At 36.0% G+C, this 20,066-nt stretch overlaps 1 protein-coding gene across 3 annotated transcripts; it reads left to right on the top strand.

Annotated features, from left to right (window-relative positions):
* The first annotated feature begins 1,012 nt into the window (after nucleotides 1-1,012).
* On the top strand, nucleotides 1,013-18,280 carry LOC112559726. Of its 3 annotated transcripts, XM_025231084.1 has the most exons (20): nucleotides 1,013-1,107; nucleotides 1,362-1,500; nucleotides 5,208-5,345; nucleotides 5,606-5,744; nucleotides 6,312-6,427; nucleotides 6,837-6,930; nucleotides 7,201-7,316; nucleotides 8,449-8,548; nucleotides 9,280-9,386; nucleotides 10,608-10,779; nucleotides 11,284-11,399; nucleotides 12,647-12,791; nucleotides 13,088-13,212; nucleotides 13,966-14,035; nucleotides 14,585-14,703; nucleotides 15,083-15,188; nucleotides 15,399-15,508; nucleotides 15,848-16,019; nucleotides 16,804-16,919; nucleotides 17,281-18,211. In XM_025231084.1, the coding sequence occupies exons 3-20, from the start codon at nucleotides 5,291-5,293 to the stop codon at nucleotides 17,337-17,339; spliced, it is 2,037 nt and encodes a 678-aa protein (XP_025086869.1). In that variant the 5' UTR covers nucleotides 1,013-1,107; nucleotides 1,362-1,500; nucleotides 5,208-5,290; the 3' UTR covers nucleotides 17,340-18,211. The 3 variants fall into 3 exon arrangements, with proteins under 3 accessions (XP_025086869.1, XP_025086870.1, XP_025086868.1); XM_025231083.1 differs by lacking the exons at nucleotides 1,013-1,107; nucleotides 1,362-1,500 and having other exon boundaries at nucleotides 5,075-5,345; XM_025231085.1 differs by lacking the exons at nucleotides 1,013-1,107; nucleotides 1,362-1,500; nucleotides 6,312-6,427 and having other exon boundaries at nucleotides 5,070-5,345; nucleotides 17,281-18,280.
* Nucleotides 18,281-20,066: the final 1,786 nt, after the last annotated feature.

Raw genomic sequence — 20,066 nt, 5'->3', positions numbered from 1 at the left:
TATGACAACAGAGAACACAATCTTGTAAACAGTTTGGGGAAGAAGGAGGAGACCCGCTGGTGAGTCAACTGTCACCACGCCCTGTAACTACTCAGCAATTTCTCTGTCCGGATGTTCAGTGTTTAATTGCCGGAATTGTTCACTTGACTGACAGTTTCGTTGATATCGCACCGTGTGTACGAAGTGTCCCTGGTACGATGTACATGTTGCTACATTATGGTAAAATGATGTCAAGTGTTCACCACCAACAAGTTTAAAACTGAATGCTAGTGGAAAGAAATGTGGTCTGCATACAGTATACGTTGTTGAAGACACGTCATACAAGCATGCACGCACACACACTGTTAACAACCACATACCCATTATTTTAGTTCTGTTACTTCATGCTCAAGTATTTAAATTTACATTTTATAGTAGAATTATATTCTAATCGATCATTGTCTTAGTGAATAGAGACGTAGTATGAATGGGAAAAAAGGGAAAAGGATGGAGTCAAAGCCTGATGTTGTGAAGGTGGATATTGATTTATTCATTAGAAAATCACGTTTTTGAAAGAAAACTACGAGTGAAATGACTTAATAATGTAACAAACAGGCCTGAAGGGCACCTAACATTTATTGCAATCACACCCTATTAAAAAAAAAACATTTTCTAGTTTTACTCTTGAATGCATTAAAATAAAGACCACTGACACTAAGTCCATTTGCCACACTCCCCATCTCCTTCTCTCTCTCACACAATGTCTCTGCGCGTGTACGTCCGTGCGTGCGTGTGTGTGTGTGGGTGTGTGCTGGTTGTTGGGGTAAGTTTCGCCGACTGGATAATGAGCATCCTTACGAAGATGTTAAAAATGTTTTACATACCGAAGACATACAGACATTTCTCTCAGGGAAAAGAAAATTATTTTCTTAACCAATGGACTGAATACTGCAAAGACCTGAAAATTTTCCCGCTGAAAACAAACATAACAGTTCTCCAAGGCTACCAGATGAAAGTCCGTAAGGTGAGCTTGTAGACTTTCAGTCCTCAGAGAAGAGGTTTATATAGTTGTCATGCCTAGGAGCTGCCTTGTGATAACAGGATTTCTACTCTTCATCGTACCAACAGGTAGATGATGTTATTCCACGAATTTTCGTACATTTTATACTTAGGGATTGAGCACTTAAAGCAAACTTTCTCGATTTCCTCTATACTGAAGTTTTGCATCACTTGCCATAGTCTCTCTTGCCACACTATGTCAAAGGCCTTTTCAAAGTCCCTGAAGTTGTGAGAGATCTTAGGCTGATGTTGATGCTGATTTGTTTGGACTTTCCACAAGGCATTAAACTATTATCACAACTCAAACGGTTTTTCATTGTCAGTTTCAGAAAGGACCTGCAGAGATATTCTAGATGCTTGCAAGAAGTCTCTAAGGTCATCCCCAACTGTTAACGTCACAAATGAGCGATTATCTTATAGAGACCACTGCAAAACCGTTGAAGATCATAATAACGAATGCAAGTGAGTCCTTTTGTTCGACGAGTCATCTTTAATCCTTTAATCACTTGTCTCTGTCCGCCTTCTGTCTTCACTTCTTTCCCTCACTTATTTTTGTCCCACTTTCTGTCTTTCCGTCGCCATTACCTGTCCTACTCCTTTCATTTTCTTCATGTTCCCACTTCCTTTCTTTCTCTCTATACTCTCTATTTATAGGACAACGGTTGGCAAGCTCACTCCAGTGAGCCGCGAAAAATCTCATTCATCGGCGATTGTCTGATTTATTCATTTGATTGCATCTCATCCCTGCTGAACCCCTCGTCTCCATGGTCACTGGACCATTCCCCACTCTTTCTCCCATTGTCTACATTACTTCTTGAATATTCTCTTTCTTCTCACTGTCCTTTGCTTTTCTTACACTCTTTAAACTGTATTTAGGGAGTACATTTTGCACAAATGTTCCACAGAGGACAAATTTCTAACTGAATTACAGAAGCCTACTACACATTTCCTATTTTGTATCACACGAATCACACCTAAGGTGTAATCACACCTTAGATGCAAATAAGGATTGGGAAATACTACGCCAAGTTAAAATATCTTGGATTTGAACTCGAACTGCATGAGAATATCATTTGTAGCTAACAAAATCTGACATTTTAAACTAGATGTTAGAATGGTTACTTTTCAAGCCTGCAAGATTCTTTATTCTTTCACCCTCTCAAAGGTGTTCCGATATTTATTATATACATATATATTCACACACATTCCGATTTAGTTTTTTTTTAATGTGATATTATTTTCCACAAAATGGAGTGATACTTTAATAATTGACATTATAAATTGTTCTTAGAGGCAATTTAAATAAAAAAGAGAATCAAGATAGAACCTTTATTAAGACTCATCGATATTTTAACATGTTGATGTGGGGGAGTCCTAATAGAATAGTTTAGTATCTCCGGACATTTAAAAATATTCTGCACCAGATCAAGTCTCAGTAAAAGTTCCATTGCAAAATTGAAAAGTGCACTATTTAGTGTTTGAATAAAATAAGAGATGGAAGGGAGGAACCGACAGGGAAAGAATGGAGGTGATAGATGGCGGTAAGAGCAGATCAGTTTACAATATTATGTTCTGTTTACTTACCTGCACCATGTGCTGGGAGTAAGTATGGCCGCTCCGATGTCTGCAGCGGAAAGCGAGACAGAGACCAGTGTCTCCAAGTCACCAAGACTGACCCCCGGCACCAGCTGTGCTTCGTCAACACACGTCCTTACACTTGGACAGGACCAAGTCTTTGTCGTGTTTTGCTCAAAGACTTCAAAATAACAGTCATACCTGGTCATTTCACCTGACTTCACGGCAATCATTTTATTTAAAGATAGTCAATATAGTTCTATTCAAAATGAAATCATATTTGAGTGTTGTACTACTAGGTAAGACAGTTAATTCATCGCTTAGTAAAAAGTATAAAATAATTTACAAATTCAACATATAGAAGCCGTTTTCCAGTGAACAGCGATAACAAAGCTAGTGCTTCAAAGAGAGCCAATGTGAGTCTCAAGATGCTGTGTGTTTGTTTACCTGTACAAACCGCCTCAAAGCTTTTTTCAACTCGCTGCCACTTGCTGCTGAGGCTGTCACTACATGAACTGGTGTTTCTAGACAGGCACTGGAACCGTGGCCTTAGAATTCTAGAACAAATACTTTCATGAATTAGCATGTGCAACAGGCCATTTTAATGAGTATAATTAAGCACAAACTCTTAATGACGCAAAGAGCATTAAATTATTTTAGTTAATTTTACTGAAAAAAGGATTAACCAGCATAAAAATGATTTAACTAAGGATTAACCACAGGTGTTTTGTTTTTAGAAAAATTCCTAAAGTAAGTGCTAGTTACCCGCAAGTGTGGCTTGTCAACGTCTGTACAGAAGAGTACAGTCTGGCAAACAGGTAGTCTACCTGATCTTGAGCATCCATCCAACAAGCAAAAGCACCAGGGCACTTTGGTTACAAATATTTTCGTAACAGCCAATGGTGTTACAAAAGGTTACAATAGTATTTAGTGGTGGACTGAATCACCTATCGAGACAACGTCTGAAGATTGTAGATAATTAAAGATATGTAAATTAATCTTAAATGTCAGGGAAGATCACAAGGGCGTATGCTACTACAACAACACATACAGTTAATACCACAATAACTAAAACAGTAACTACTACATCATACTACAGACAATAGCTACGTTTTATCAACTTTAATAAAAACGGTGAATATAAGGGTGACTATAAGAACAAAAACCGGAAAAAAGTTTCTTGTAATTATTCATTCACAATAACTAGAATGAAATAACATTTTGCAGATTGTATCAGAACCTGAAAGTGTCTGGTTCATCGCTGCAATCTATTTTGCAAAAGCAACTAAAACAATAAAGTGACAAAATTTAAAACACATTAAACTTCCCTGTAGTTGCACTCAGTAATGCTCTGAGTATTGTATCGCAGGCGCGATAGACTTTAAATGGAGATTATTGCTGCTTTGTTTCCTAATATTTGCATCGAAAAAACGACAAGTTATAGTATACTCTGGCTCTAACTGGTAGCCAGTGATGAGAGTAAGAAATTAGTGTGACTTTCTCAATCTTAGGAATGAGGTATTGTGGACAGCTAGTAAAAACAAAAAGTTGCAATAGTCTAGTTTACACAGAACAAATGAGCAGATGAAAGTTTTGGTGTTTGAGATGGACAGAGTGCGGCGAATGGAGCTGAACTTCCGGAGTTTGCAGCACGCAGGACAACAGATGTTAGAAACATGCTTAAGAGACAGAAAACATTTTGCAACCTAGGTTACACGCTGAAGTTACCAAGGGAACGGAGACAAGCACTACAGTGTAAACTCTGGCTCTCCTCTTTGAAAACGCAAAAGCTTCTTTTCATCGTCATTTAGCTTTAACTTGCTGTGAGTCATCTATAGTGTAATATCTGAAAATCTGTTTTGTCAGAGAGCCGCCAACCAGTAAAGCCACTATACTAAGGCAAGTTATTGTCTACCCAGGCCATACAGAGCTTTATAGTACCAGCCAATAAAATTTGTGATTTTATTAATCAATGATCAGACCGTTGTCAGCAGTGACGCAATAATATAAAACCTGCTCTCTTCATCTAAAACGAAAAAACATAAATTATTTGAAAAGTGTACTGTATAATTACAATTATACAGTTAAGTTTATTGTGTGATTGACTCTCGGATTTTTTTTTTCGTGTGCAGCGTATTAAGGATGCAAAACAAACAAACAAACAAACAAACAAACAAACAAACAAACATACAAACAAACACACAAACACACACACAAGAAAGAAACGAGATGTTTGCATACCATTGTTAAGTTTGCGACAATGCTACATTATAGATATAATTAGGCGCATATTTCTGCTAAACGAACTTTGATGTCTAGAGAGGATTTCATTGTTCAAGTTACTTCGCTGAACTCTGTACAAGGATGTAGTTTACAAAATACCACCTCTTCCCCTCCAACCTCCAGTCTGCTTAGTTTAAGAGCATTGTACTGTTTCCGGTGAATCCATATTTGGTAAAAGTGAGTTGTCTGCACATGAAATACGTACAGACTCTTAATAACCGGACATATGTTCATGCTTGGCAAGTGTTTGTTTAACCTACTTCTTCAGTCGTCCCTATTTGGGAATTAAGGACGACTTTTTGTTTATTTAGTTTTGTAGGCTGCTGGAAATTAATCTAAAAGCTCTCACTGAAGAAACATACGGCTGTCGAGTTATCTTCTCTTCGTGGTCAGGATGGCGAAGAACAGCTTTGTGCTAGCGGGACTTTTGCTTGTCTTCCTAAAAAGTGGTATGCTTTTTAATTTTACACAAACTGTAACATGTTATAGTATTTAACTCTTTATTATCAATGCTTTAAAAAAACAACCTCTATGGTTTTGACAAGATGTCGATTTATTGGCAAAGTGTTCGTGATTCTGCTTTGTCACATGAAACTTTACATAATGAAAATACACTGGACATACACGGATGGAGAATTTTGTTACAACCAGATTTGTTTCGAATTTGTAAGTTGTAATACAAAGCAAAAAGCTCAACTCCTATTGCCAGTTTCAGGAACAAACTGCACAGCTATTTTAAATACTTGCAAGACTACTTTAAGGCCAGTCTCAGATTCGTTGATAGCTGGGTCGTCATCAGATAATAGAACCGAATGCGAAATCATCAACCATGAAGAAAACGAATGCAAGTGAGTAATTGTTTTAGTTTCTGGTTGGTACCATTTTTCTTTTCTCCCTTCTGTCTAGTTCCTTTTATTGCTTTCCGTCCGACATTTTTTGTTTTATTTCTGTCTTTTTAATGTCTTAATGTTTCCTAGATAGCCACCAAAAATCTTCCATCGAGCAGCGAATGGCCGATTTTTCAGGAAATGGAAAATACAAGCGAAAATACAAATGAAGAGACATGGTGAACCAATGGTCTTTACGGCTAAAAGTCTATGGGACATTTATCCACACTCTGTACCATTGTCTACACCACTTTCTTCTTCTATTTTGTTCTGTTTCTAGACCTCTGCCTCTCACTCTTCACCCCTCACTGTTGTGGTTATGGGGGATGCACATTGCGCAGTTATTGAATAAAGAACAAAAGACTAAAGCCTGCGAGGATGGGGACCATCAAATACTTCATACTTATAATTATACTTTTACATTCTGTCTATTCTTCCGCTCGCCTAATTCATGTTGAAGGTCACCTTTTGCTGTCCTTTGATTTAAAGCTTACAATTTTGGAGATTATAGAATAATTGTGTCAACAGCTTGTACAAGAACTTTCAGGACTGTTTGAAGAACACCGAGTTTTCATGTTACAATGATGTGGAAATTAGAAGCGAATTAAAACGTATTGAAGAGGATAACATGAAGTGTTGGCAAGGTAATTGTTGTCATAGAAAGCATAGGAGAACTAATTAAAATTAAAAACTTACTTTTTAAAAATACATCCGATTGAAGATTTTTAGGTTCCTTCTGTTCTATATTTGTTTTAATGGAATAGATATATGTAACTATGCTTACATATCGTTTACAACCTAAAATCTAGTTGTCATCTGTAGGCCCACCAAACTTCTTGTTATTATTTTATATACGTTTCGTCATCGTCCTCTTATCATGGCTGGAAGTGAGCGTATATGGACCTACAGACAAAGTAATGGATGAAAGGAGTGTCATTGTTGTGATGCTGACGAGTGCAAGGGACAACACAACACATAAAACAGCCATTTACAGCCATCAGTTTTTCTGTTACTTTTTTATTCTTTCTCAGACAGCTTAAACTCAATTTTCAGGAGGACGTTGTGACACTAAGATCAAGCAATGCTTTTGCATCACTGATACGGAAAGGGTAAAACCTCTTACTTCACAGTCCATCACCAAGACATGGTAAGGAATTCTTCAGACATGTTACCAATCTGTTCATTGCTTTCCTAGCACTATGTATGTGTGGTTTATTGTTATTGTTTTTAATCACCTGAAAGTAATATTTACCGACTATTCACCAGATTTTTACAGATACATATCTTGTCCATCAAAGTAAATTCAGTTTCCGATTTTAAAGTTTTACCTTCAAATTCTGGTTTGTTTCATATCCTTCATACGCTGGATAACTCGCTTTTTGTGTCAACCACGTTCCTCTATTTCTTCTGTCAATAGCAAGAACATAGACAGTCTTCGAGACTGCTTCAACCTTATCAAGCAATGTGGTCATTCCACAGAAATGCAAGAGGCCATTGGATTCATTTACTTGTTTACAACAGTGTGCAAATTAGGTACATTTATACTTTAATTTTGTAAATTTTAAGTCATTTGGTTTGTATACAATAAACTATTATTTTTTACACGTTATTTAAATAAAGTGTTTATTTAAATTTATAATAGAGGGATGTCCTTTCGCCTTACTTGGGGCGGATGCGTTCTCTCCTATGTCTTATCTGGCGTCTTTGTGTTGGACCTTGTTGACATGTGATTTTTCTGCCTACGTACGTTTGGTTTGTAATGCCCCTTCGATTCGTGTGGGTTTCTATTCCCGTTTGCCGTGGATACTTCACGATGGACACAGTTCATTTGACTATGACATCTTTTATTTTAACCTCTGTTGCTCAGAGAACTTTTGTGTATGCTGACCGTTCGTCATTCCAAAGCGACAGGAACTAAGTCTACTATAGAGGTGTCATTTTTTCTGCTGGATTTGATTTTTGTTTTGTTTTGTTGTTGTTTTTTGTTGGTTTTTTTTTTTTTTTTTTTTTTTTTTGGGGGGGGCTTTTTTCTGTCACGACACTTTTTTTACACACTGGTGTTAAATTATTCGACTTAGTTTAGTGCAAACGTGAAAGGTGTAGTTGTTAACCAGACGCTCCATGCCAAACTGCCCATGTGGTCGATTGCAATGTTTTATCGGAGACATTTTTCCGTCTTGGAAATGGTATGAACTTCACTAGTTCATTTTCAAGTCTTTCAATGTACCCACTAGTTGGATCGGCGTTGCACAAACCCGATGATTGTTTTGTTGACATCAGTGAACTCACTGTACTGACTATAGTACTAGACACGATGCTTGTCTCACAACACGCCAAGTAACTCTACCTGACAACATTTCTCCCGCGGATTCTGAAAAGTCCCGATATGAAAAGTGGAAGGATCTCTGTATCCTAGTACGAGAAAAAGATAAATAACAAGTTATATCACGGAGTTTAAGATTAGAGTATCGCAAATAATTGTTTCAGTGTCCGAGGGAGCTTTACATAACAATCTGACATATCGTGTTAGTGAATAGAACGAAACAAGAGTTAGAAAACAGACACTTCACAGACAATGAAATAAAATAGGGCTTTAACAACTTAATGTCAAGGTTTGTTGTATTGTCTTCAAAGTTTTTGAAATATGCCATTTGCTGCTTTTCAGAATGTCCCGGCACGTTCCAATGTTTTACTGATTACGCCGAACTCCTTAGTTCTTCGTCTGATATTTCCGACTTTTCAGCTAATTATGAAAAAATCTGCAGGTACAAATCTTGCACCTTCTCTTCAAAGTTTTAACTTTATGTAATTCTATTAAATATCAAACTTGCTAACTGATACAATAATCCTCATAATATTACTATTTCTTTTTATCTTCGCTTGTTTTAGAAAAAATTATATTATAAAAAATGTGTTTGTGATTGTTTACAGAAACCTGTTTAAACCCTTTAAAATCTGATTGCTTTGAATTTCTTTCATGTAAGTCAAATGGTACAAATGAGAATTTATTTTGTCAAATCTCGGGTTAATTTTGGCTTAACTGTCATGTTCAATATTTAGTTAACTGTCAAAGCTCATTAATGAACTTTTTTGTTTTACATATCTTACGGATAATTTGGGTTTGAATTTTTCTTACTGTACGTTTAACTCTAATTTACAATTGAAAGAGATCGGATGTCATTTCTAATTTACCCATATTATATCTTAAACCGTTCTACATTATGTAAATAATCATCTATAATTATTGTCCATGAAAGATTTCTAAAATTGGATTTGTAATTTTGGCTATTTCTTATGTTGTGCATGCTTAGAACTCGATTTTTGTCTTCTTTTGGTAAAAGCATGAAGAAACATCGGGGAACCCAATATCTGTTTGTACTATTATATTGACTAAGGCCAGTGTACAAAAATACATTAATTTTAAGTTTTAATAGGCATTATTTTAACTTCCTTTCTGAGCATATGGTAATAATGAACACGTTGATATTTTCTCTAGGGATACAACATTTTTCCAGTGTCTGTCAGAGAACACCAAAGCATGCAGTTCCAGTCTTTCTAATAAGTGGCAGCAGGTTGACAGAAGTCTTCAAACGTTGTGTTCAGGTAAAAAAGGATTCTGCCTGAGCGCTGTCTCGATACTTTAGTTAAACATAACATAACATGTGTATAAACTGATAATTACAAAGGAAACATTTTACTTTTAATACCCTGTGTGCGAGGATTGAGCAAAATCAAGTTTCTTTGTCAGCCAGTAAAACGAAAAAACAATGTTCTTAGTACAGTTTGTCTTAACTGATCATTTATGTTACAAAAATAATGTAAGACATGAATTTGTCATCATCATCATTCTAATTTTATAACAGAGTAATATCTGTATTTTGAATATTCATGCTGTCCTTATAAACACACTAATTCCTAAACTCACAAAAAATAATCTGCTTGTCTTCCCAAGTTGTAGGTATGTAAATATCAAAGATAATAATTGTATGGGGCAGAAATTTCACAACCGGGTGGAAGGTCATACAAGTCAGAAATTAAGAAAAAAAAATTTACATAATATATACATGCCTAAAGTACTAAAACAAGATAATATTTTATTCTAATAAATAAAAATAAAATAAAAATAAAATTCTATGTACAATAGAATTTAAATATTACTTACTGTTTTCTTCTCATTTTCCGTTATTTGAGTACAAATCCACGTCAAAAGGAGTGACCCCCAACAAATGTCAATATGGCGCTTAAGTAAACAAAACATAAGAGTGGAATTTACACGCGGTAACACCCGATTGGTTGACTTTTTCACCCTTTAAAGGGAAGTAATCGTTGGAGGAACAAGTCCTAAAGGTTCACGCGTTCTCTCCCTTATGTATTCGTTCATTTACAGCACAGGGTTACAAATTGTACTATGACACCATAGCATCCATCCTATGCGATGGCCGTGGGAAAGTCTACGGGCATCGATTTGAAGACGCCGGCTATGGCCTCGCCTCAGTTGTGTTAAATACCTCAGAAAAATGTCGAAACCTTCACATCATCAAAGCACGTGATTTTCATTAGGGATGCAGACAATGGTAATGCATGAATAGCGATGTGAATATGTAATTCATTACAGTTTAGGCTTGTTTGCATACATGTCAAAATTTAGAATTTATTAACTTAGATATCGTAAACAGAAATGGGGTATTCGCTAAGTTATTTTTTAATGAAACAAAAAGAGAATCATGGAAATAGAGGTACCCATACACTAATTTTTCATGTGGTAAAGTGTAATAGACCCAGTGTAGTCAGTAATCACAATTGTCATTCTATGTTATTTTTAAGCTCCAGTCAAGATGTGGGACGATTTCTCAAACTGTTCGAGCCTACAGAGATGTTCCTATGATGCAGTCGTGACGAAGAACATCATAGCTGAAGACATAAATGATGAATCAGTTATCCTGGCAAACCCTGCGGCGGTTATGGACGCTTTCGTCAATCCTGGCTGGTGGTGTTCGTTAGTATGAATTTGTCTGTGCATTTGTCTGCGTGTATGCTACTAGCACTTCTTTGCTTTGTTTTTGACAGCCGCTTGACTTAATAATAATGTTACCATGATATTTACTTGTTCTGACCGAACCAGCAAAGTTTATAAAGCTTCGATCCCTAGTTTTATTTGATTTCACGTGAATGCAATTTATTATAAAGTATGCTTGATGATGATGATGAGGAGGAGGAGGAGGAGGAGGAGGATTACCAAGTAATAAATGAAATAGACAACAGAAAATTAAGAAAGGTGACTCAAGATGTCTACCACAGGCATTACTATGGCAGCATACTTTGTGTACACTTTGCGGGGGGAAACTAAGATGCTGACTAAGCGTGAGAAAATCGTTTAACTAATATCTACTTTTAATCAATTTTACAAAAATTTGAAAGTTTGAAGACAGAAAATATGTAGACAGTACATCCATTTCCTGAAACAAATTCCTAAATGAGTTATAAATTTGTCAATCAACAGATATTTGACACATGCAGCAGGATGCGTGATACTGGAGGCTGATAAATGCTCCCTCAATGCAACAGAAAAAGAGCAAGCAGTGACTTTAAAGGCTACACTAGATGGACTATGTGAAGGTAGCTGTGAATTGTCTGTGAAGTAACGTACGTGTGATTTATATCTCTGTTTGTGTCTGTAGTTTGTCTGTCGTTCAGTTTTGTCTTCTTGTCTACCTCTCTACTTGCCTTCCGCATGTCTCTTTGTAGTTATCCCACCATCATGTGATTGCTTTCGTGATTGTGTTCCGCTTTATTTAAAAAAACATTGACAGAAGTACTCACAATCTATTCAGCTTCTTTAAATTCCACTAGCTGTGATGATGTGTCCGTCTGAGGTGACCTTGTGCGGGGTGCCCACTGAACCTCCTGTTGCTGTGTTACTGTATGAGTGTGTGTGTGTGTGCACATGTGTGTGTGTATGTCGCCAGAATCTATTCCCTTTCATCTCTCACATCATTCTTCCCTCTAGTGTGCTGGCGTGTCATCATACCTCTAATTGCCCTTGTGGATGAATAAAGTTGTATTGAATTGAATTGAATTGAATTGAATTGAATTGAATTGAATTGAATTGAATTGAATTGAATGTCTGTTCTGGGGTCTTAAATCTCTACTTTTGACTTTTTATTGGCTGTTTACATGTGATTTCATTCCAAGAAGATAATGTCGCTTGCCTTTCAACTTGCCATACTTTTGCAGAGTTCATGCTTCACATATAATTAACATGTTCACGTGCGTGAATTCCTATATACCTACTGAAAAATGGAATGCCTACATCTTATTTTATGACACTAATTGATATGATATTGCAATGGTTTATTATTAACCGTATAAAGAATATTGGAATTGTCAAATGTTGTGTCTGTTTTATTGTTTTTCAATATTGTTATATGAGTGACATGTAAACATAGTTTTGCAGTATTTAGAAAAGTTTCCAAAGGCTTTAGACAGGTTTCTGTTTTTGTGAGTAGTTCAGTTTTATGCTAGACGTTTGTAAAATCCTATATCACATTCCTCTGCAATATGTTCTTATTATGAAAGGGTCATGTTATACTTGAAAGTACTTCAGGATATTAAAGAAAAGCAGGTTCTCTGTGAAATTCAACACTAATTTGTAAAATTCCTTTCTCAAACAATCTAGCGTAAAAAAATAGGGAGTATAATAGAAAATACTAAGGTTAGCATAATTCTTTCCCAAACATTTCAAGTTTTAATGTTTTAGTTGAACATTCTAAAGCCTGTGGAACAAGAAGAAAAGATCTCAGATGCGTGTATTAGTTAATATTATGATAAATAACTATTATCACAAATGGTTGTTTGATTTTCAGATACTGATGCCAGACAAAACTGTACTTTGCTTCTTCACGCCTGCAATTCATCTCTCAAATCAGATGCACAGTTTGGTGTCCAAACCCGCCAGTCAATCCAGTTAGTCCAGTGCCACGTCATCCAGTCTGTGGAAACTACCTGCTCGTGAGCTTTCGTATCTTTAGGCTCAGAGTTTTCTCCTTCTCTTTCTTTGACTGATTCTTTGTCCGATTACTCGTTTATAGTTGTATTGTCTCTATCATCAGAGAGGATTGATGTATTGCATCTATCGTCTTTTAACTGTCTTTTACACTCACACACTTCTTTGTCTCTTTCGTCCATTTCCTTTGTTTCATATAAATTTATATATACATTTAAAACACTAATGCTTGTACTCTTTATAACAAGATTAAAATATAAAGAATAACATGATATAAATTTATTGTCGTTTTTGCCAACAGTTCTTTTGAGAAACTGCAGTCTTGTGTTAACAATACTTTGTTGCCAAATTACTGTGAAGACGATCCTGTGATCAGCAGTCAAATAAGTAATCTTCGACAGTCTTACAGTGACCCTTGTTCAAAAGGTAATGTCATAAGTAATTGTACGTGTATTCAAGAACCGAGTGTAAGAAAGAGCAAATAAGATACATTTATAAGATATGCCACAAGATCTACATAAGTATTTGTTAATAATGCTTTTCGATTATATGGTGTTAGATCCCTAATTATCTTTATTTACTATCCTTTTTCAACTAGAAGGGAAAGTGCCTTGTTTGTAGAATTCAGATCGTTTTTAAAAATGTAAGCACATTTTATTTCACAACACTAACACTTAAACTCATCCTCCAACATCTTGTTTTTCATTTTTTTAATCTTTTTTCATCTTCCCTCGAGTTGCTTACTTCAGCAGCTCATGGCTTTTAAACTAAATGTCGACAAAATTAAAAGTCAAGTCATCAACGATTTGGGGGACTTGATAAGCAATCCAACTGCTTACATTACAGATCATTAGTTTATTAACATTTATTTTAAAAGCAACCAACAGATTTTGCAATAATAAATGCGATGAAAGTAGATATTTTTTGCATTTGGAGTGTTATGCATGTTATGTAAAGAAGGACAGTGAGTGTGTGCCTTTGCTATGTAGGACTGCTTTAGTGGTGATGTTGACTATGACACAAGGGAGGTAAGACAAATACAAGGACATAAACACATATTTAAAAAAAAAAGAGGAAGAGAGATAAAGAGAAAACGCATGACTGAGAATTTAGCGATAACATAGTGGTTCTAGTTTTAAGAATTTCTCAAACAGGGTTGACCTCAATGTTTTTGTGCAGACACCATGTGCGCCATCGAGCTCGTGAAGTGCGCGTGCACTGCTGACATCTTACACTCCGCCAGCATGTGGTGAGAGCTCTTCTTCACTTAGAAATACACACTAGTCAGTTTTATTTATGCTTACTTAATGAAGGTTCCACTAAAGACATTACTCTACATAGGGTGAGAGTGTGTAAGGTAGAGCTGCCGAAACACGCTTCATTGCGGCATTATCTCCATTATCTTATGAACTATTTAACGATCTACTGCAGTGCAAAATTTTTTAATTTTTTTCTTCTCACTAATTGGGCTGAGGTCTGTGCAATGCATCAAATCCAATAAGGAACCTTCTTCCACCCTCGTCTTGCGAGACAGATATATATATAAGCCCCTCGTACAATGGAAAGAAGTCAAATCCTTGACGTCATGGTTGTCCAGAGAGTCGTATTACTCCCATTGGCCACATATTTAACGACATAACCGTGTCTTTGTTCTTGATCTTTTTAGCCTAACTATTTGATAAGAACATGTTCCAACTGTTAAACTGTTTGTGTTTTTTTCTGTTGTTGCTGTAAGTTTCGTGACGCGTTATCACTTCGTCTTTGACATTTGCTAAACTGTCTTTTTTTCTGTCACCAGCAAGAGTATAGACATTTACAAGAACTGTGCAGGGAAGATAAAAGACTGCGATAAAAGTACACAAGTGTGGCAGTCGCTGTCAATCACATTTAAAATGTCAGAAGGAGCGTGCAAAACAGGTCAGACCACAAAGACATCCACACTGTTTGTTGTTTGTTGTTCCTGTTGTGTTTTTGTTACCTGACAGCTGACGTCTTAGCAATAATCTTGCAGTTCTTATGGTTGTGCTTTTCATTGTTGTTGTAGAAGTAATAGATTGTTTTAATATCTGTGGTTGTTGCTGCTTCTGTTGTAGTAATAATATTTAATGTTTAGTTCCTGTGCTTTGTAGGTAGTGTTGTGTTAGTATTTGTATTTGTTGTAGTGGTTATAATAATAGTTTATCTTTAGTTTTATTTGCATCTTTATATCTTTTTTCATTTTGTTTCATTCTTGAACGTCAATTCAATCCAATGCCATAATACCAACATGCATTTTGAAAACTTTTTTTTAAATTAGAGTGTCCTAGTGCTTTCACTTGTTGGATGTATGCTGAAGATCAAGTCGACTTCCTGTTCGGCAGACTACATTCAGCTGTTGAGATATTTAAAAGCCAGACTTGCAGGTAAGATGCAATATATATTGGTTTACTAAACAGAAAACAACTATCTGAAATCGTTAACTATTGCTACTCAAGCTAGTGTGATTTTTGAAGATGATTATGTTTTTCATTAAAATATATAGAAAATCAAGTGTTCTGCTCATCATTCGGAGTTTCTAGTTTATTGTAAAAGTATCAGATTACATGTTATTTCATAAAATATTTTTTTCCTAGGAGTCTTGCGACTCAGTTCCAGTGTCTCGTAAAAAACACCAGTTCATGCAGTTCCAGCCTCAGTCTTCAGTGGCAGCGGGTTGAAAAAAGCTACGAAGCAGTATGCTCAAGTAAACAGCCTCGTTGTGAAAGTCACACTGTATCTAAGCCTCACTTTGAAACCTATCTCTGTCACAAACTAAATTTTATTCGAAAATGTCACATAGTCTTTAAAGTTAAAGGTCAACAAGACATTTACAGGATTTTATTCTTGATTCTGACTCCCTTTACCTTCCAGGAAATTGCAAAATGTATTTTTATCTTAATTTATTAATTGTCAAGTTATTTATAGGCTCATCAATAACAAATAAATCAATCATTTCTTTATAAAGATCTGAACCACTTCTCTTTAACTCAAATGGTTCCATTACATTTATTTGATGTGACCATCCTATGGCTGTTATTTTAAGTCTTTCAGCCAAACACAACAAACACTTCTTCCTGTGCAAGTCTCAGGACTTGTGTTTACAAAGCTCAACTGGTATCGGAGGTCAGCCTTGATGACCTCAAGTCGATGGGCGTTGTTTTGATTCACGCTGCAGATGTCGGAGAGGCCATACTTGATCCAAGAACATGGTGCAGGTGAGTCAATTTAGGACGATATACTAGATTGTTATCTACTTCCTGTCATGTACTATTCCTATTCTCTCATCTTCTCTATTTCTGTGTTTATCAATCTGTCCTCCATGTAACCTTCTCTCTTTCCTCAAACAGCGTTTCCTTCTAGACTGAATAAAATAAATTAGACATTTCTTCTAAATGTTGTAAGAGGCAATACTGTAAAAAAACTGGCGATGGATCGTTTCTGGTTGAATGGCAAGTAATTTTGAATACACAACCTAATGCAGAATATTTGAAAGTGATTGGATTAACTAAACTAACGATTCTATTTGTAAAAGTCCAAGAGCTGAGCATAAAACAAAAATGACATGGATATACTAAAGGTAAGTTTTGTAACATTAAATACTAAAGATGCTTACATCTTGAAGTCTATAGTCACATGACAAGCAACATCAATGTAGCATGACATCGGAGATTTGGCTTTTTTGTACTCAAAGGTTTATCAATTCAGATGCTAATGAAAATCATAAAGGATTCGTCATTACATGACGATGGGGATTATTAACTGCACCTCTGGGAATGCACTATCAAATAACAACTAACTAAACAAATAAAAAGCTAAATATTCGAACAATTACGTAATTACCATTTCAGATAATGTTAGTATAAAATCTTATTTTCATGCAGCTACGAGTTTTTATGCAAAGTGTACTAACCTTGTCTAGTGTATCGTTTACCAACTTTTAATGCATTAATTTCGTACGATTTATGCAAATTTCATGTCATCAATATTTCTAATCAACAGGGTTCTAATACACACTATGGAATGTATGGAACAAGAAGCTGACAACTGTTTGCTGACAACAGCAATGAAGGCAAAGGTTGCAGCTGCCAATGCCACAGTGAGAGGTTTATGCAAAGGTATCTTTCATCTTGTCTACATTTACACTTGATGATTCAATGATGCAGTGAGACAGATTCCTCCGCACCTCGCTTTATATTATGGGATCACTCTTGCAAAAACCGTCTTCCGCTTTGAGCGCGCCTTATCTCCCTTGCGAAACAAACGGTGACGGGCCTAACTTTACTGTCGGCGTTTAATTTATCCAAATTTCGCTTTCAGAACAAACTTCGTAAGTCCGTAAGTATTTTCTCACAATATAATCTTTGTGAACGAATGTCTGTGATTAATATTTTTAAAACCTGCATTCCTGTCTAGTAATTTAAAAAAGTGTGAATTTTCTTTTTTTCATAATTAAAATTATAATCACAATTGTTTCAGCAAAGGCGAAGGAGCGTCTGTCATCGTTTGCAGTTAGTGGGTACGGATTGATCAGGTAGAAGTGGATAATTAAGTATTCAAGCCACTCACTGGGTACTGTCGATTATGGTGGACAATCGGGGTAATCCATGTTCTTCCGATTTTTAAAACTTTTATTTTGTTCTGCTAAAAAAATGCGCCTTCTCAAATTAGAATGGCCATCAGAACATTTTTTTTAGTTTTCCTAAGTTTCTTTCAGGAGCACACTAAAGGCAAGAAGGTACAACTTAATGTCCTTACTTCACACGCTGTGGATGTAAGTTGTCGTGAAAGACAACATTATTTATTTCCAGTCTTGTAGATAAACATCCCACTTATCAACTAAGCAAGGTAAAAAACGTTTTATTTAGTCACCATCTCAACACTTCACATAAACACTTAAAATATATCATGAACATTCATATATTTGTTTATAGATATTAGGAACATTTTCATCGAGTTTTAGAGGTTGGGAGATTTTTTGTTATTTCTATCACATACTATTGAATTTCATCAAAACACTGATTATGAAGACCATTTAGGAATTTCAGGAATATTTTCTGCCTGCTTTACCTGCAGAATAGGAATCTGTCTGTTGTGCCTGAGGGACTTGAAGAATGACTGACGCCATCATACCTACTCTCATCACATGCTGAGGATAAAGAGACCTGTGGTCCGGTGTCTAGGTGCATCATGACTGAGAATATCTACATTTAACTCGCTGCTCGCTGTCAGCTACAAGACTTTGGATAATTTAATCTTTTCCTGCCTGTCATTAATTAATCCTCTGTCATCTGTTACCTAAAGTCTAGTGAGACGAATGGCCAGAACGGATTGAGTTGAAGTATCAGATACAGTGACGGATGTATTGTCAATAATAAATTTGAAATTAGAAAAGTCTGTGCGTTTGTTCTCTTTGCTTGATTATTGTAACTCATTGCTTGCCACATACCTTCTTAATAAACTCCAGAAGGTACAGAATTCAGCACAATGCTCCTCTTTGTTTTTGTTTCTTTGGCTTCCTGAGCTCTGTCCCTCTCTTCTCCTACATCCCAGTCTGACTCCTCCCCTCTTCGTTTGATGGCCGCTCCCTAACCCTGTCACCAGAAGACCCACATGTGGTCACCGGAGTTTTGTTACTGGGATGCGAAGCAGTGGATCTGCTCGCCTTCTCGTCTTCCTTAATAGACTTATGACACTCTCTCCATCCTTACTGTTTGTTCCATGACACCTCATTTTGAATCTTTTATGTTTGTCTTTTATTCCTTGTATACATAGTTGTTTGCCCTTTCATCTTTAGTATTCTGTCCATGTCTCCTACTTCTCTTAATCGCTGAGACCCTGTTCCTTCATGAATGTGATTATGCGCTACACAAATTACATGACGACGACGACAACGATGACAACGACGACGACGACGATGATGATGATGATGAGTTGTTTTGACGTTCATTTTTGATGCTTTTTTAGCTAGTAGTTAGTAAGTGGTATGTGAGTTGGAATATACAATGTGTAACTGGTCAGACCTTCTGACGATCATGCTGCAGTTTGTAAATTCCAGAAAGAGGATCAACATGCCAGACCGGAATAGGACACAGATGCTGGCGTTGATATTACCATGTGAAGGGGTAAAACCGAATTCATTTTAACGGATACTTAAGAGATTAATCATTTTTTCTATAAGAGCATCCGCTTTCGCTCGATGAGCCGCTTTTGCTTTTAACAGTGTATAATAAGCTCTTTTAAGAGCGTAAAAGAAATTTGCAAGCAAAAGGGACATCAAGGGAATTGATAACACTTTAGCTACACCATCATTATGTCGTGGGTGTTAGAGATAATATCTAATAATATTAGAAAAAAGTAAACAGTAAAAGTTTTGTGTATTTATTAATTTTGTAGATGCAGATATACAATGATTGGACTAATGAAACAATTAACTATTGTAAAAACTTAAATCCCGCAACATGGAGCTTTTACACTCTCACTTCCCATTTTTTCTAAAATCATGGGCGTTGCTGCTGTCGGTACAGACTGCAAATCGGAAGTTTGCCAGAGATGTTCTATGATGATAGTCTGTAGGTGTGGCGGCGCTAAGAGGCTCGGTGAACAAGAGGTATTGAAGCTTGTGTGTTATTTTAAGGCCTGATCAAATCCCGAGTTGTTTTCCCGAACACTACCAAATTTGGCAAGAATATTTCTTTAGATTTTTGGAAAGCTATATTTGGTAAAAGTGATTGCCGGAACACACTCTTCCTGTTTGTTTCCTGAGTTTTAAGATGACACCTCAGAGTCACTTCAGATAAATAATACTACACAGAAGAAACTACACCATTAATCTTTTACACAAATCAAACTAGATCGAGAAAGTTTCCTGTAAGCATCAGGGAGAAAGAGGATGTTAGTGTGTGTGAGAGATAAAAACTAAACAAGGGAGAGAAAACTCGAACTCGAATTCAAACTTTTTATTGAGTAAAGATGAGTCATTTTCAAGGGGAGCGTGAACAAGTATTATCATTATTATTATTATCGACATTCTAAACTAGAGTGTGGAATAAACAAATAAAAATAACTTAAGATAGTACAGATATGTAAGACATACAGCAACAAATATTATTATCTTGCCTCAGAACATATAAGATTTCTGATTAGGAAAGTAACCATTTCAGTATGCATCTGAGGTTGATTTTTATTTATTTAAAAGCACAGCTCCAGCAAGGGTGTGAGCATCTTTCAAAATAACTACACGTCTTAAAACTGTTATGCAGACA

Source organism: Pomacea canaliculata, linkage group LG3, assembly GCF_003073045.1.
Source record: "Pomacea canaliculata isolate SZHN2017 linkage group LG3, ASM307304v1, whole genome shotgun sequence".
Lineage (NCBI taxonomy): Eukaryota > Metazoa > Mollusca > Gastropoda > Architaenioglossa > Ampullariidae > Pomacea > Pomacea canaliculata.
The sequence above is the reverse complement of the archived record's forward strand: the minus strand, read 5'-3'. Positions and strand labels throughout refer to the sequence as shown.